At 42.6% G+C, this 19,017-nt stretch overlaps 1 protein-coding gene across 1 annotated transcript in view; it reads left to right on the top strand.

Moving 5' to 3' along the window:
- The window catches only part of lpcat2 (lysophosphatidylcholine acyltransferase 2), a 75,410-nt gene extending 73,014 nt beyond the window's left edge, over positions 1-2,396 (top strand). The window contains exon 14 of the mRNA XM_059992813.1: positions 325-2,396. Coding sequence (XP_059848796.1) covers positions 325-512 — 188 coding nt within the window. The 3' untranslated portion in view covers positions 513-2,396. The remainder of the gene's footprint in view (positions 1-324) is intronic.
- Positions 2,397-19,017: the final 16,621 nt, after the last annotated feature.

Here is a 19,017-nt window from a genome sequence, read left to right as displayed (position 1 = left end):
ATCATAAGTATTTCCTTTAATATTTTATATCTAGAGCCTTGTGGTGTCTCTAGAATTTTATTACAAAAATATTTGGCCATTTTCAGCCTCATGCTGAAAAATGCTTATGCATTGAATATTCAAAACAGAATTATACATCTGTTTTTGATTTTCATTTCATTGTTTCACCAAAGGCACAATGCAAGTTGCAGCTGTGTGTGAGTTGCTTTCTTATTTTGTGGAATTTATGAGCATAAAATGGTGTTAAATGCTTTTCTGACTTTTCATATAAAAATTTGCAATGATTAATCATTTTCTAATGAAGCATTTGTTTTTAATTCCTAGAAACTTTCCATGAGTTTGCTCTGAGACGCCCAGAATATGCCAAGCTGTTTACCACATACTTTGACCTTCAGGAATATATATCATCACAGACATCAAATACTGATGACGATGATCTAGAAAAACCTAATAAAGTGCAGCCAGTCACTTCTGATGATAGCTTTAACAGCTCTGACAAAAAAGAAGACTAAGCTTGAATTACTGCATTATATTCTGAAGAGGAGTTGCAGAAATTTCAAATTTTATTTTTTGGCAAATTCTGAGATGCCTGCAGTAAAATCTGCCAGCTTTTAATTTGTTATTGTACAAAGTGATGGTGTTCTACCATCTCTGATGCTTCATTCCATTCATATATTGGCATTTCTTAATCAGATGCACACAATAAGACCAACATTTATCCTTGATATTTTAATTACAGTTTATTTAAATTAAAAACAAGTCAGAACCTTGCATTTACAGTATATAATGATTTTAACAAATTCTATGGCTTTTCAGCAAATAAATACAAAAATTAATTGCTGGGTGGGGATTAGGAAGAGTTATCAAAAGCTTCAACAAAGCTTTGAGAAGGCATTTGGAGGTGGAGAGGTAAATCAAAGAGTTCCAGTAGGGAATTGCTGAGATTGCTAATGAAGCAATTGAAGACTTTTCATACAAACAATGAGCACGCAGAATATTTACAAGTTTTCATTGCTGAGCTTTAGTGAAATTTCAGTATTTTATGACTTAACACAAGTCCAGATTCTACTCTTAAATAGACTAAATGAATCATAACTTGTACATGTTTTATTCTGATGTTTAATTTGCTCACTTTTCAGTTATAATGATGTTATTGTGCCTTTATGGAAAAAACCTAATTATTGTAGGTAAATAATGTGAACAACAAATTAATAAGCAACCCACACAAATTAATATATATTAGAAAAGATTAATTTTGTTAAAAATGTGTTTGCAGTTATATTCAAAGTCAACTGTCAAGATCAAGGTATTTCTTGACTGCTGAATTGCATTGCCAGCTTCTTTAGTTCTTCTTTATATTCTTTGGTATTGAAAATAAAAAAAATTGGATGTAGGTAGCTGTACCATCGAAACTATACTTCAGCAAACTATGATGAATCTGGATTTTCTTTTATAATGACAAGAAATATATTTTTGTTAATTCGCTTAGTTTCTCATTGCAAAATCACCTGTTGAATTTCACAAAATGTAACTGTCACAGATACAGAGTAAAGAAGAACCCAAGCTACCTTACAGTGTTTATTGAGTTTTGACAGGGCTTATTGACTTTTAAAGCGACTTGTATTTAGAACATATTTTTCTGTGTGCGTATTGATCTCAAAGTCATTACCTCTCCTAAAAAAAAACATAGCTACATCCCAAATTTATTGAGAGCTGGAAAACAATCATTTTAAATGGGAAAACTCATATTTTAAATGTTTTCTTTAAAGCAGGATTGACTAAGTTTTAAAGGGGAAATGCTGCAAAAGCAAGTTATATTTAGAGTTCAATTCGAAATTGCAGCATGTCAATAGGAAAACATTTATGACTGATGATGGTGCTACCTAAATTCACTATGAGTAAGTGAAGCATTCCAGGCTAATTTTTACAAAAGAATTGAAGGTTTTTTACTGGAAAAGTTCTCAAAGCTAACAGCTACTTATGTGAATTTTCCTTGCTTAATTGCATAATGATGCTGCTTTGCAATGTTCAAAGTTTAGAAACTAAGCAATAGTATATGATTTAAATGTAAATAAATACTTTGGTGATTTTACTCTGATTGTTTAGTGAGTGATTTCTGCATCTGAATCAGTAAATGAATTGAGAACCTTCAGTCCTGAAGAAGGGTGTTAGCCTGAAATATTGACTGTTTATTCAATGCCTTAACTGCTGAGTTCCTCCAGTTTGTGATTATGTTCCTGTGATTTTCTGTGTTGCTTGAAAATATGGTGGTAATAGTTAAATGCCATCTTAAAAAAAATGTTACTGAATCATGCAGGTTGAGTTTGATGCAACATCTGAAAGGTGAAAAAAGGCAGAAACATAGCATATATGCAGTACAGTCAGTCCCCAAATTCCATTCCATAAACTGATTTCTTCATGTCAGAAACACTATTTTCTACAATAACTCATATTGTATCGGGCTACCTGTACTTGTTATAATTCCAACATTTCATTAAATAAATTACCCTAGTATTGCCCAATCCTGTCTTAAATGAGTGCCATGAAATATTTTTATTATTTTTATCTTGAAAATCCTTTAAATTACAGTATATGGAAAGAGTTCCATAAAGTAAGATATCTTCAAAAGTTCATTTATAACCCAGTATGCCCCTATGTATGTAACTAATGAGCATGTATGATCATTTAAATTGGATCAGTTGAGTTTTTTTTTATTGTGTTGTGTTTTTTCAACCTGGAACCTATTGTATAATCTAAAGAGTTATACTTTTAAACAGTGTGAATGTATTGCAGAATATACAGTACATCAGTTAATTATTCCAGCAATACAATAAACCAATCATTGTTTCAGGAAGTTTAAAATATTTAGCTGAAAAAATATTACACCATAATAGCTGCATGATTATAATCTCTATTTTGTCAACTACTTTGCGTAGGTTAAACTTCACAAGTGTGGACTTAGCAAAGACCTCTCTGCCTTCTTCAGCTTTCTGTCTTGTGCTTAACTCCAGGAATTGGTTCAAGTTGGGAGGCATTTGATTTTAAGTCTTCATGTTCTGTTGGAATTAAAGAGAAGCATGTATCTAGCCCATTTCCCTACTTAATTTTCTTATATTTCATTTATCATGTGGAGTTTAATTGGGATTTCAGGAGTCATCTTGTTATGAAAATGGGTGACAATGCTCATCTCAAAATTTTAATGTATGTGTGTGACAGAAGTATTTTATTTTGTTCTACATTTTTACTCATTTTCAGGTTATAGTGGTCACTGGGAAAGCCATCGTCCCTAACTGGCCAGGAGAAGGTAGTTGTGAGCATTTCTTGAAATGCTAGCGATCTTCCAGTGAGCCATGCCTAGTGAGTAGTGAGTTCCAGTATTTATACCCAGTGAAAATGAAGGATAGGCTAAATATTTCCAAGTCAGAGTAGTGTGTGGACTGGAAGGGGAAGCTAACTTACTGTTGATTGTGTATGCATGCACCTCTCCCCTGGTCCTCCTTGGTGGCCATGGTTATGGATTTGGAATGTGTTTCTCGAGTAGCCTGGTTGAGTATTGCAGTGCATTTTGTCAATGGTACACATACTGCAGATGCTGATGGAGGGAATGAATGTTCAAGGTGGTTGACTGTGCCAATTAAGCAGGTAGATTTGTTCTGGATGGTGTTAAGCTGCTTGAAATTTGTTGATGCTTCATTCTTCAGGAAAATAGAAGGTATACCACTATAGACCTGAGTCATGACTTTAACTGGTGTGAGAGCTTTGATGGACAGAAAGATCGATCAATCCTAATTGGCTGCCCAAATTCTGACTTGATCTTGCCCGCATTGGATTTTGTGGCTAATCCATTTGAGTTTCTGGTCAGATATTGATGGTGGGGGAGTTAGATGGCAATGCCTTTATATGTCAAGTGTAGGGGTTTTGCCATGTTTTTGACAGGCAATATCTGGATCTCCCCAGATTTAATTATGATGTAATGAAATATAACTGCATATATTACTGTGGATATTTTGTATTCTAATATGATTACAGTGTGATACTGATTTTTATACAATGCAGCTTATCATGACAGTCTCAGCAGGGTGTTTTTTATAAAGTTTAATGTGCCTTGTATATAAAAGGTATGGGGGGGGCGTTTGAAGTGGCAAAATTAGTGATCCATAGATGGTCATTGCTTGGTACCTGAATGTAATAGTCATGGTACAACTAAGTGGCTTTCTTTTCCACTTCAAAGAGCATTTCAGAGTCCCACGCATGTTAGATTTCCTCTGCTGAATGAAATTAATGTAGTACAACAATTCAGAATTGTGGTTATCGGTAATAAGATTTTTCACCGTAATTCCAAATTAAGTGAAATCAAACTGAATTCCACAACCATCGTAATAGTATTTGAACTCTGGTTTCTGGATTGTTATTCTGGCTCTACAGATCACTAATCTAGCCACTGCACCCCACCATACCTTTTAAAACTAAAATACATGTTAAAGGTAAGTTATTTTGCAAAAATTTTACAGCATCACACACCACAACAATCATATTAGAATATGAAACAGCCACCGTAAAAAAAAGATTCAGGGCATGCATTCAGGGCATGCACCTTTCTCTCTGTAACCATCAGAGGTAGGAGATACAGTAGCCTGAAGGTACACACTCTGCAATTCAGTAACAGCTTCTTTCCCTCTGCCGTCCGATTCCTAAATGGACGTTGAAGCTTTGGACACTACCTCACATTTTTAATATACAGTATTTCTGTTTTTGCACATTTTAAAAAATCTATTCAATATATGATTTACTTCTTTATTTATTATGTTTTATTTTATTTATTATTTTTATTTTTTCTGTCTCTGCTAGATTATGTATTACATTGAACTGCTGCTGCTAAGTTAACAAATTTCACGTCACATGCCGGTGATGATAAACCTGATTCTGATTCTGATATTGCCTCAAATGCAAGAGTAGAAATTTATTAGCATGAAGCTGACATAATAATAAATGTCTTTTGGTACTACTCCCGTGATCAGTGAACATACAAAGATCATCACCAAAGATGCAGCAATCTCTTCACTCACTTCCTGTATTAATATGGGTGTATTCCATCTGGACCAGGGGACTTATCTATCCTAATTTTTATTTCAAAAATTCCAGCAATCCTCTTTTGTAATCGTAACATGTTCCAGCATATCAGCCTGTTCTATGCTAGCTTCACATTTGTTAAGTTGTCTCTCACTGATGAATATTGAAGCAAAGTTGTTCATTAAGGACCTCCTCTGACTCGAAGCATGTTTTCTCTTCCATCCCTGATCGGTCTACCCTCACTCTTGTCATCTTTGTGTTCTTCACATACATGTAGAACACCTTGTAGTTTTCCTTAATCCTAATCAGCAATGCCTTCTCTTGTCCCCTCTAGCTCCCTTAAATCCCTTTTTAAATTCTTTCCTGGGTACATAATAACTCGAGCATTGTATGATCCTTGATTCCTCAAACTTAAATATACTTCCCTTTTTAACCTTGACTAGATGCTCTATATCTCCATAGAGGGGAGCAGTAGTGATAGGGGACTCAAAAGTCAGGGAAACACACAGGAGATTCTGTAGACATAAATGACACAGCCTCCCAGGTGCCAGAATCAGGGGATATCTTGGATCATGTCCACAGCATTTTGGAGGGGGAGGGAGAGCAGCCAGATGTCTTGGTACATATTGGTACCAATGGCATAGGAAGGAAAACCAAAGAGGTCCAGAAAAGAGAATTTAGAGAGGTAGGCAGAAGGCTGAGAAGCGGGGCATCCAGGGTAGTAACGTCTGGATTGCTGCCTGTGCCACGTGCCAGTGAAAGTAGAAACAGGATGATTTGGCAGATTAATGTGTGGCTGAGAAGATGGTGCAGGGGGCAGGGCTTCAAGTTCTTGGATCATTGGGATCTCTTCTGGGGAAGAGTGACCTGTACAAAAGTGATGGGCTGTACCTAAACCTGAGGGGACCAATATTCTCACGGGCAGGTTTGGTAGAGCTGTTGGGGAGAGTTTAAACTAATTTGGTAGGGAGGCGGGAACCCCATGAAAGTGCTCCCTAACCAACCTCCACTTTTTCATGGTACATTTTTCTAAGTTTATCTGTTCCCAATTTGCACTCCAAATTTCCTGCCTAATATCATCATAATTTGCTCTGCCCCAGTTATATACTTTTCTATATCACCTGGTGGTGTAGTGGCATCAGCGCTGGACTTTAGAGCCCAGCCATCTCCCATTAAGAGCTGGTGATCTCTTTAAATAAAAACTCACCCATAAAATAAAAACTCATTGCAAAAGGCAATGTCAAACCACTGCTGTAACTTGTCCAATATGTTAGAGTGGCATGGAAGGAAATCATCCGCTACCTGGAAATAATTCCAGATGTGACCTACCTATATCACCGGCTCCCACCCCTGTCGAATGCTATGATAAAAGGTCAGGATTTGTGGTCCCCAAATTGCTCACTCACCAAGATATTTGTCATCTGACCAGATTCATTGCCCAGTACTAGATCTAGTATGGCCACTCTTCTAGTTGGCCTGTCCAAATATTGTGTCCATCATTCTGGACACACATAACAAATTCTGCCCTGTGTAAGACATTTGCATTAAGGAGATGCCAATCAATATCGGGTATTAGGGATTATCCTGGAATTAAAGACCAGTGCTGTGCAAACTATTAAAGAAAATTCTTAGAGACAGGATTTTCAAGTATTGGAGGTGCATAGTCTGTTCAGGGATGGTCAATGTGATTTTTTGAAGGACAAGTCATGTCTCGTGAGCCTGATTGACTTTAAGGAATGAGACAAAACAAACTGAACAGTGGATGCAGTGTAAATGGATTTTAGTAAGGCATTCAACAAGGGTGATGTGGGGGTGGGGAGGAGAGAGGAATTGTGATATTTTAGATTGAGCAAGAGATCAAGATAATGTTGGTTTGTGTGACAACGCAAAACAGCTGTTTTTAACAACTCTTTTCTTTCAAGTTAATATACTGTAAAGGAAATTAGGAGAGAAGCAAAAATGGGCACCACCGGATCATCACCTTATTTTACTCAATTTCGCAAGATCAAACTAACAAGCAGGAGTCACAGTGCAACAGTCAGGTCTGAGATCTTTTCATTTTAATTGGAAAAAGGATGCAGAGAGCTTAGAGAACATATTAGAGTATGGCAATTATTGTTAAGACTTAATCAGAGAGATAAATGTTAGAATCTTGTATTCAGTTCTTAGTGAAAGCTAATTACTATTTGAACATTATATTTGGTGTCCTCAGACACAATTTTTTAATTTAGGACTTCAATGAAGGAAGCTTATGATGATTCAGAGAAGAGATGGTGTTTTCAATCACAGGTCACATTCATTGTCACATATTGGACAACAGGATATGTTTACATAAATTAAAAGTCACAGATGTCATCAATCAGAAATACTTCAAGAGCAGATGAAACCATTGTCAAAATTTTGGCCTTAATTGTTCAGTGTTTTTGAAAGAAAGCCAGTGTGTTTTTTCATGTATTGTAATGATTTCCTAATGTTATAATCTTACTTCCAGAAATACAAATATTATGCTAAAGAAACTGAGACATAATTTTTAATGTTTATTTCAAACTCCTTGAAATTCCTCTAAACCCAGTGGATCCCATTAAAGTCACGTTATGCATCCAAGTTTTATTCACTAGTGCCCTCTATACAAACCTCAAGTGTAGTTGTCTGTTGCTCATGGTAAAGTACCTGCTGTTATATTCTAACAAAACAAAATTTAAACCATAAGATATAGGAGCAGAATTGGGCCACTTGGCCCATTGAGTCTGCTCTGCCATTTCATCATAGCTAATCCATTTTCCCTCTCAGCCCCAACTTCCTGCCGTCTCCCCATATCCTTTCATTTCCTGACTAATCAAAAATTTATTAACCTCTGCCTTAGACATACCCTATGACTTGGCTTCCCTAGCTGCTTGTGGCAATGAACTCCACAGATTCACCACTTTCTGGTGAAAGAACTTCCTCCTCATTTCTGTTCTAAAAGCTCCCAGTATTCTAAGGCTGAAGCCTCTGGTCTCAGACTCCCGCACCACAGGAAATATCCTTTCCACATCCACTCTATGAAGGCCTTTCAACATTCAATGGAATCAATGAGGTCACCCCACATTCTTCTGAATTCCACTGAGTAGAGATCAAGAGCCATCAAACACTCCTCATAAGCCCCTCAATCCTGGAATCATTTCTGTGAACTTCCTTTGAACCCTCTCCAACAGCAGCACATCCTTCCTTACAAAACGGGCCCAAAACTGTTCACAGTACTCCAAGCGAAGCCTCACCAATGTCTAATATTAAGTATATTCCCCTCAATAATAATTATGCTGCTTTGGATATTGATGTGGGGGGTGACCTACGAGGAGAATGCCATGGAGACAGGGATACTGGCACTGAGCATGGGTCTGTGGTGCAGAAGGGGAAGAAGGAAGAGTGAGAAGAGGGGAGTGATAGTGATAGGGGACTCAGTAGTCAAAAGAGCAGACAGGAGAATTTGTTGATGTGAATGAGACACCTGGAGGCTACGTTGCCTCCCAGGTGCCAGTGTGAGGAACAACTTGGATCATATCCAGAGCATTTTGGAGGGGGAGAGGGAGCAGGCAGATGTCTTAGTACATATTGGTACCAATGACATAGGAAGGAAAAGCAAAGAGTCCCTGAATAGAGAACTTAGAGAGCTAGGAATAAAGCTGAGAAGCAGAACCTCCAGGGTAGTAACTTCTGGATTGCTACCTGTGCCACGCACCAGTGAGGGTAGAAACAGGATGATTTGTTACTCAGATACAGAATACAGAATTTATTTAAATCTTACATCCATCCCACAACATGAGGGAGTAAAAATCTTTACATTATGATTCTGTCGCAATGTACAGACTTGTGAATTTAGAAGTCTAATGGCCTGTAGAAAGAAGCTGTCCCATAGCCTGTTGGTCCTGGCTTTGATGCTGCGGTACCGTTTGCCAGATGAAAGCAGCGGAAACAGTTTCTGGTTGGAGTGACTGGTGGCTCCAATGATCTTCCAGGTGATCTTTCTGCACCTGCTGCTGTAAATGTCCTCAGTGGAGGGAAGTTCACATCCACAGAACCGCTGGGCTGTCTGTAGCACTCCGCAGTGCCCAGCAATCGAGGTTGGTGTGGTTCCTGTACCAGGCGGTGATACAGCCAATCAGGAGGCTCTCAATGGTGCCCCTGTAGAAGGTCTTGAGGATTTGGTGACCCATGCTGAACTTCTTCAGTTGCCTGAAGAGGAAGAGATACTGCTGTGCTTTTTTTTGCCACAAAGGTGATGTGTACAGTCCAGTTGAGATCATCAGTGATGTGTATACCGAGGAACTTGAAACTACTCACCCTTTCAACTGAAGACCCATTGATGTTGATTGGGGGAAGCCTGCCTCAGTTCCGCCTGCAATCCACAATCAGCTGTTTTGTTTTTGGGACACTGTGTCAGGGTGCCAACCTCTCCCCTGTAGGCTGTATCATCACTGCTGGAAATAAGGCCAATCAAAGTCGCGTCATCTGCAAATTTGATCAGCGGATTGGAGCTGTGTGTGGCAGTATGGTTGTGGGTATAAAGGGAGTAGAGAACATAACCCTGGAGGAGGGCACGTGTGCTGAGGGTCAAAGGGGCAAAGGAGAGGGAGTCCAACTTTACCACCTGTTGGCGATCTGATAGGAAGTCTAGGATTCAGTTGCATAATGTCGGATAAAAAGCTGATGTAGGGACAGGACTTCAGGTTCTTGGATCATTGGGATCTCTTCTGGGGGAGGTATGACCTTTACAAAGGTGGCCAAGTTTGTTAGAGCTGTTGGGGAGGATTTAAACTAATTTGGCAGGGGGGTGGGAACCGAAGAGAAAAGACTCGGGATAGAACGTATGTTAAAAAAAAGTAAAGGTAGCATGCAGTCAGACTGTCAGGAAGGGCAGGCAGATGATAGGACAAAATTGCAGCCAGCAGGCTGAATATCAGTCTGTTAGGGATACAGAATCAAAAAGGGTAGCAAATGCAATACTCAAAGTGTTATATCTTAATGCACGGAGTGTAAGAAATAAAGTGGATGATCTTGTTGCATTTTTACAGATTGTCAGGTATGATATTGTGGCCATCGATGAATTGTGGCTGAAGGATGGTTGTAGCTGGGAGCTAAATGTCCAAGGTTACATATTGTATTGTAAGGATAGAAAGGTAGGCAGAGGGGTTAGCATGGCCCTCCTGGTAAAGAATGGCATCAAATCAGTAGAAAGATGTGATATAGGATTGGAAGATGTTGAATCCTTGTGGGTTTGGTTAAGAAACTGCAAGGGTAGAAGGACCCTGGTGGCTGTTGACAGTAGTTGTGATGTGGACAACAGATTAGAATGGGGATAAAGAAACTGTGTGGCAAAAGGACAATGTTATGACACTCATGGGAGATTTTAACATGCAGGTAGATTGGGGAAAATCAGTTTGGTAATGGATCTCAGGACAGTGAATTTATTGAATGCCTACAAGATGGCTTTTTAGAGCAGTTTGACATTGAGCCTGTTTGGGGATCAGCTATTCTGCACTGGGTGTTATGGAATTAACCAGAGGTAAAGGAACCCTTAGGAGACAATAATCACAATATGATTGAGTTCAACTTGAAATTTGATAGGAAGAAAGTAAAGACTGACAGCAGTAAAGGAAATTACAGTGGTGTGAGAGAGGAGTAGGCGAAAGTAAATTGGAAGGAAATGTTGTAAGGGTTGACAGCAGAACAGCAATGGCTTGAGTTTCTGGGAAAAATCAGGAAGGTGCAGAGTAGATGTATTCCAAAAACAAATAAATATTCAAATGGCAAAATAGTAAACCATGGCTGACAAGGCAAGTCAAAGCTAATGCAATGCAAAAGAGAGGGCAAACAATAAAGCAAGAAATAGCAGGAAGTCAGTGAATTGGGAAGCTTATAAAAACCTGCAGAAAACAACTAAAAGAATCAATGGAAGGAAAAGATAAGATATGAAATCAAGCTAGCAAACAATAGCAAAGAGGACAGAAAAAGCTTTTTCAGGTATCTAATAAATAAAAGAGAGATGAGAGTGGATTTAGGACCACTAGAAAATGAGGCCAGACAAATAGTAATAACGGGAGACAAAGAAATGGCAAATGAACTAAATGGGTATTTTGCATCAGTTTTCACTGTAGACACTAGCAGTGTGCCAAGTATTGAAGGGTGTGAGGGAAGAAAAGTGAGTGTAGTTACTATCACAAGGGAGAAAATGCTCAAAAAGCTGAAAGACCTGAGGGTACACAAGTCACCCGGACCAGATAAAGTGCACCCTAGGGTGTTGAAAGAGGTAGTGGTAGCAATTATGGAGGCATTAGTAATGATCTTTCAAGAATCATTGGACTCTAGCATGGTTCTAGAGGATTGGAGATTTGCAAATGTCACTCCATTCTTTAAGAAAGGAGGGAGGTAGCAGTTAGGAAGTTATAGACCAGTTAGCCTGACCTCAGTGGTTGGGCAGATGTTGGAGTCAATTGTTAAGAATGAGGTTATGGAGTAGTTGGTGACAGAGGACAAGCTAGGACAAAGTCAGCATGGTTTCGTTAAGGGAAAATCTTGTCTGACAAACCCATTGGAATACCTTGAGGAGATTGCAGGTAGGATAGATAAAGGGGATGCAGTTGATGTTGTACATTTGGACTTTCAGAAGGTCTTTGACAAGTTACCACACATGAGGCTGTTTACCAAGTTAAGAGCCCATGGTATGACAGAAAATTTACTGGCATGGTTAGAGCATTGGCTGATTGCTAGAAGGCAGTAGGTGGGAATAAAGGATCCTTTTTTGATTGGCTACCAGTAACTTGTGGTGTTCTGCAGGAGTCGGGGTTGGGACCGCTTCTTTGTATGGTGTAAATCAATGATTTAGATGATGGAATAGATAGCTTTGTTGCCAAGTTTGCAGATGATAAAGAAGATTGGTGAAGGGGCAGGTAGTTTTAAGAAAATAGGAAAGCTGCAGAAGGATTTGGATTAGGAGAATGGGCAAGAAAGTGGCAAATAAACTACAATGTTGAAAAATGCATGGTCATACACTTTATTAGCTGTTAGCTGTGAGGAGGATGCTAAGAGGATGCAGGGTGACTTGGATAGGTTAGGTGAGTGGGCAAATTCATGGCAGGTGCAATTTAATGTGGATAAATGTGAGGTTATCCACTTTGATTGCAAGAACAGGAAAACAGATTATTATCTGAATGGTGGCCGATTAGGAAAAGGGGAGGTGCCACGAGACCTGGGTGTCATAGTACACCAGTTAATGAAAGTGGGCATGCAGGTACAGCAGGCCGTGAAAAAGGCAAATTATATGTTGGCGTTCATAGCAAAAGGATTCAAGTATAGGAGCAGGGAGGTTCTACTGCAGTTGTACAAGGCCTTGGTGAGTCCACACCTTGAGTATTGTGTGCAGCTTTCGTCCCCTAATCTGAGGAAAGAAATTTTTGCCATAGAGGTACTACAAAGAAGGTTCACCAGATTGATTCCTGGGATGGTAGGACTTTCATATGAAGAAAGACTGGATCGACTAGGTTTATACTCGCTGGAATTTAGAAGATTGGGGGGGATCTTATTGAAACGTATAAAATTCTAAAGGGATTGGACAGGCTAGATGTAGGAAGATTGTTTCTGATGTTGGGGAAGTCCAGAATGAGGGGTCACAGTTTAAGGATAATGGGGAAGCCTTTTAGGACCGAAATGAGGAAAAACTTCTTCACACAGAGACTGGTGAATCTGTGGAATTCTCTGCCACAGGAAACAGTTGATGCCGGTTCATTGGCTATATTTAAGAGGAAGTTAGGTATGGCCCTTGTGGCTAAAGGGATTGGGGGTATGGAGAGAAAGCAGATACAGGGTTCTGAGTTGGATGATCAGCCACGATCATACCGAATGGTGCTGTAGGCTCGAAGGGCCGAATGGCCTACTCCTGCACCTATTTTCTATGTTTCTATGTTTATAGTAAAAATAAATGTGCAGACTATTTTCTAAATGGGGGCGAGGGAATCCAATAATCTGAGATGCAAAAGGACTTGGGAGTTAAAGGTTGTCTTGCAAGTAAAGTCAGTGGTGAGGGAGGCAAATGCAATATTACATTTAATTCAAGAGGCCTAGAATACAAGGGTAGGAATATGAAGCTGAGGCTTTATAAGGCACTGGTGAGGCCTCACCTTGAGTATTGTGAACAGTTTTGGGCTCCTCATTTCAGAAAAAATGTGTTGGCATTGGGGGGGGGGGGGAGAGTTCAGAGGAGGTTCACAAGGATAATTCCAGGAATTACCTTATGCAAGGCTTATTGAGAAAGTAAGGAGGCATGGGATCCAAGGGGACATTGCTTTGTGGATCCAGAACTGGTTTGCCCACAGAAGGCAAAGAGTTGCTGTAGACGGGTCATATTCTGCATGGAGGCCGGTGACCAATGGTGTGCCTCAGGGATCTGTTCAGGGACCCCTACTCTTCGTGATTTTTATAAATGACCTGGATGAGGAAGTGGAGGGATGGGTTAGTAAATTTGCTGATGACACAAAGGTTGGGGGTGTTGTGGATAGTGTGGAGGGCTGTCAGAGGTGGGACATTGATAGGATGCAAAACTCGGCTGAAATGTGGTAGATGGAGTTCAACCGAGATAAGTGTGAAGTGGTTCATTTTGGTAGGTCAAATATGTTAGCAGAATGTAGTATTAATGATAAGACTCTTGGTAGTGTGGAGGATCAGAGGGATCATGGGGTCCGAGTCCATAGGACGCTCAAAGCAGCTGCGCAGGTTGACTCCATGGTTAAGGCGTACAGTGTATTAGCCTTCATCAATTGTGGAATTGAACTTAGGAGTTGAGAGGTAATGTTGCAGCTATATATGACCCTGGTCAGACCCCACTTGGAGTACTGTGCTCAGTGTTCTGGTCACCTCACTACAGGAAGGATGTGGAAAACATAGAAAGGGTGCAGAGGAGATTTAAAAGGATGTTGCCTAGATTGGGGAGCATGCCTTATGAAAACAGGTTGAGTGAACTCAGCCTTTTATCCTTGGAGCGACGGAGGATGAGAGGTGACCTGATAGAGGTGTATAAGATGATGAGAGGCATTGTCTGTGTGGATAGTCAGAGTCTTTTTCCCAGGACTGAAATGGTTGCCACAAGAGGACACAGGTTTAAGGTGCTGGAGAGTCGGGGCAGAGGAGATGTCAGGGGTAAGTTTTTTACTCAAATATTGTTGAGTGCGTGGAATGGGCAGCCAGCAACGTTAGTGGAGATGGATACGATAGGTTTTTTAAGACACTTTTGGATAGATACATGGAGCTTAGAAAAATGGAAGGCTATGGGTGAGCCTAGTAATTTCTAAGGTAGGGACACGTTTTGCACAACTTTGTGGGCCAAAGTGCCTGTATTGTGCTGTAGGTTTTCTATGTTTCTATGAAAGGGTTATCACCTGAGAAACGTTCGATGTCTCTGGGCCTGTACTTGCTGGAATTTAGAAGGATGAGGGGGTCTCATTGAAACCTTTCATTTATTGAAAGGGCTTGACAGAGTAGATGTGGAAAGGATGTTTCTCATAGTAGGGGAGTCTAGGACAAGAGAGCACAGCCTCAGGATAGAGAGGTGTCCATTTAAAACAGAGATGCGGAGAAATTACTTTAGCCAGAGGGTAGTGAATTTATGGAATTTGTTACTACAGGCAGGTGTGCAGGCCAGGTAGTTGGGTGCATTTAAGGCAGAGCTTGATAGGCTCCTCATTGGCCATGACATCAAAGGTTACAGGGAGAAGAGCAAGGTGTGGGGCCGAGGAGGGGAGAACATTTTTTAACCAACAGTGCTAGGTCAGCCCCTCTGCTTACCTGCCTGTCTTTTCAATACAATGTGTATCCCTGAATGTTAAGCTCTTAGCTACAACCTTCTTTCAGCCATGATTTTGTGATGCCCACGTCATATATACCAATGTGTAACTGTGTTGCAAGTTCATGTACCTTATTCCGCATACTGCGTGCTTTCAAATATAATATCTTCAGACCTGTATTCGTCACCCTTTTCAATTTTGTCAGCCTTTTACATTGCAACTCATCCTGTTGACTGCAATTTTTTCCCTATCATCTGCCTCTCTTTGCTAGCTGTCTCACTACACACTGCCTCTGTTTGCAAACCAACGACCACATCCTCAGCTGAATCACTCCAGTTCCATCCCCTTGCCAGATTAATTTGAACCCTCCAGAACAGCTTTAGCAAACCTGCCCATGAGGATATTGGTCCCCTTCGGGTTCAGGTGTAACCCTTCCCTTTTGTACAGGTCGTACCTTTCCCAGAAGGGATCTTAATGATAAATAAATCTGAAACTATGCCCCTGCACCTGTTCCTCAGCAACACATTAATCTGCCAAATCATCCTATTCTTAACGTCACTGGTATGTGGCATGGACAGCAATCCTGAGATTACTACCCTGGAGGTCCTGTTTTTCAGTTTTCTACCTAGCTCCCTCAAATTTCTCTACGGGACCATCTCACCTTTCTGACCTAAGTCATTGGTGCAAATATGTACCAACACATTTGGCTGCTCATTCCCCCCATCCCTTTAGAATACTGACACCCCTGATCCTGGCACTTAGGAGGCTACATACCATCTGGGTGCCTCCATTGCCACCCCCCCCCCCCCACAGAATCTTGTCTCTGCTCCTCTGACTACGGAGTCTCCTATAACCACAGCTGTCCTCTTCACCTCTGTTCTCTTTTGAGCCACAGCCAGAGATCCGGCCACTGTGACTCCCTCCTGATAGGTCCTTCCCCACCCACAACAATATCCAAAGTCCAAAGTGGTATACTTACTGTTGTGGTGTATTCTGCACTGGCTGCTCATTTCCCTTCCTTCTCCTGACAGTCACCCAGTTACCTGCCTCCGGCAACCCCAGGGTGACTAGCTCCCTGTAGCTCCTATCATTTTCTCAGTCTCCTGAATGAACCAAAGGCATTTGCATTGCAGCTCCAGTTCCTTAATGCATTCTCTGAGGAGCTACAGCTCGGTGCACCTGGTGCAGATGTGGTTATCTGGGAGGCTAGAAGTCTCCCAGAATTCCCACATCTCACACAGAGAAGAAGCCACTGCCCCGGGGTCATTTGTTCTGCATTAACTGTGCCCCAGAAGATGAGAAATGAAAAATGAAGAAGACAAAGAAGAAATTTACCAGATATTCATCTCTCACAAGCCTGATCTCACTTAAAGCTGATGAGCCAAAGCCACTCCTACACTAGCCCACACACAGTGGCCACTCCTACACTGGCCCACTCACACAATGGCCGCTCCTACACTGGCCCACTTATACAATGGCCGCTCCTACACTGGCCCACTCACACAATGGTCACTCCTACACTGGCCCACTCACACAATGGCCGCTCCTACACTGGCCCACTGACATAATGGCCGCTCCTACACTGGCCCACTCACACAATGGTGATGCACCATCAATAACTCACACTGAGACGTAGGCGAGATATCGGCTTTTATTGACTGGAAGAAGGAACCAGGAGTGAGTGTCTATCATACAAGGTCCTGGAGACTGAGGCCGATCTTCAGGCCGCAGGTCTCCTTTATACAGGGGCCTGTGGGAGGAGCCACAGGAGCAGTCAGCAGGGGCGTGTCCCGACAGGCACATAGTTCACCACATTCACCCCCCCTTCGTTTGAAAAAGTCCTCATGTAGCGAAGGTTCTTACAAGTCAAGCCGATCAGGCGGTCGAATCTGTCGCTGCGATCTACGTAGCACCGGCTGTGACCGCATAGGTGCCGGCAACATTGGCGATTGCACAGGGGACGGGGGTTGCGCGTGTTCTTGCCCACTAGGCGCCGGTGATCCCTCATGCATGTGCGAGGCGCCTGGTATAAATGCGTACGAAACGCCCGGTATACAAGTGTCGTGAGGAGTCTGTGTAGGGCCTGGTGAGTACGGTGTCACCTCTGGTGCAGGGTTCACAGTTACCGGAGAGCCTTCAGGGTAGTGGTCTGCTGCACCTGCGGGTGCCAGGTCGCGGATGGAGACCGTGTCCTCCCGCCCATCAGGTAAGACCACGTAAGCATACTGGGGGTTCGCATGGAGAAGGTGAACCCTCTCCACCAGCGGGGAGTATTTATTGCTCCTCACATGTTTCCGGAGCAGCACTGGCCCCGGGGACGTCAGCCAAACTGGTAGGGTGGTCCCAGTGACAGACTTCCTGGGAAAAGAGAATAGGCGTTCGTGAGGGGTGGCATTGGTGGACGTACGTAACAGAGAGCGGATAGAGTGCAGTGCCTCAGGGAGGACCTCCTGCCATCGAGAGACCGGCAACCCTTTGGACTTAAGGGCTAAAAGTGTGGCCTTCCACACTGTGGCATTCTCCCGCTCCACCTGGCCATTACCCCGGGGATTATAACTCGTGGTCCGACTGGTAGCAATGCCCCTAGCTAGCAAGTACTGGCGCAGCTCCTCACTCATAAAGGAGGACCCTCTATCACTGTGGATATAGCAGGGATACCCGAACAGAGTGAAGAGCTGGCGCAGGGCTTTTATGACGGACGTGGCAGTGGTGTCGGGGCAGGGGATGGCAAAGGGGAACCGTGAGAACTCGTCAATAACACTGAGAAAATAGACATTGGGGTCAGTGGAGGGAAGGGGGCCCTTAAAGTCAACACTCAGGCGTTCAAAAGGGCGGGTGGCCTTGACAAGTTGTGCCATGTCAGGACAGTAGAAGTGCGGTTTGCACTCGGCACAAATTTGGCAGTCCCTGGTCATCGTCCTGATGTCCTCCAGGGAGTACGGCAGGTTCCGAGCTTTCACAAAATGGTAAAATCGGGTGACCCCCGGATGGCAAAGTTGTGCATGAAGGGCGTACAGCTGGTCGAGCTGTGTGCTAGCACATGTTCCCCGGGATAGGGCATCAGGGGGCTCATTGAGTCTGCCAGGCCGGTACAGGATATCATAGGTGTAGGTGGAGAGTTCTATCCTCCACCGCAAAATCTTATCATTTTTGATCTTGCCCCGCTGTTGGTTGCTGAACAGGAACGCAACCGAGCGCTGGTCGGTCAGCACAGTGAATCTTTTGCCAGCAAGATAGTGCCTCCAGTGCCTAACAGCCTCCACTATGGCCTGGGCTTCTTTCTCCACCGCGGAGTGCCGAATTTCAGAGCCTTGGAGGGTGCGAGAAAAGAATGCTACTGGTCTGCCTTCCTGATTAAGGGTAGCAGCCAGAGCGAAATCGGAGGCATCACACTCCACTTGGAAGGGAGCGGTCTCGTCCACTGCATGCATCGTAGCTTTGGCAATGTCCGCTTTAATGCAGTTGAAGGCCGCGCAGGCCTCAGCAGAGAGGGGAAACGAGGTAGACTTGACCAGGGGGCGAGCCTTGTCTGCGTAATGGGGGACCCATTGGGCGTAATAGGAAAAAAACCCCAGGCACCGTCTGAGGGCCTTGAGAGTGGTGGGAAGAGGGAGCTCTAACAGGGGGCGAATACGTTCGGGATCAGGCCCAATAACCCCGTTTTCCACGACATACCCAAGTATAGCAAGGCGGGTGGTACCAAAAACACACTTGTCCCTGTTATAAGTAAGGTTCAGAGCTGCGGCCACTTGGAGAAACCGTTGGAGGTTGGCGTCGTGATCTGGCCTGTCATGACCACAGATGGTGATGTTATCCAGATAGGGAAATGTGGCCTGCAGTTGGTACTGGTCCACCATCCGGTCCATTTCCCTCTGGAAGACAGAGACACCATTCGTGACACCGAAAGGGACGCGCAGGAAGTGATAGAGCCGGCCGCCCGCCTCGAAGGCGGTGTAGGGGCGGTCCTCTGGGCAGATGGGGAGCTGGTGATAAGCGGATTTCAGATCTATTGTCGAGTACACCTTATACTGAGCAATCTGGTTGACCATATCCGCGATGCGGGGTAGGGGGTATGCGTCAAGCTGCGTAAACCTATTGATGGTTTGACTATAGTCCACCACCATCCTATTTTTCT

This window comes from Hypanus sabinus, chromosome 17 (genome assembly GCF_030144855.1).
Source record: "Hypanus sabinus isolate sHypSab1 chromosome 17, sHypSab1.hap1, whole genome shotgun sequence".
Lineage (NCBI taxonomy): Eukaryota > Metazoa > Chordata > Chondrichthyes > Myliobatiformes > Dasyatidae > Hypanus > Hypanus sabinus.
Note: the sequence above shows the minus strand (reverse complement) of the source record. Positions and strands in the feature narration are given on the sequence as shown.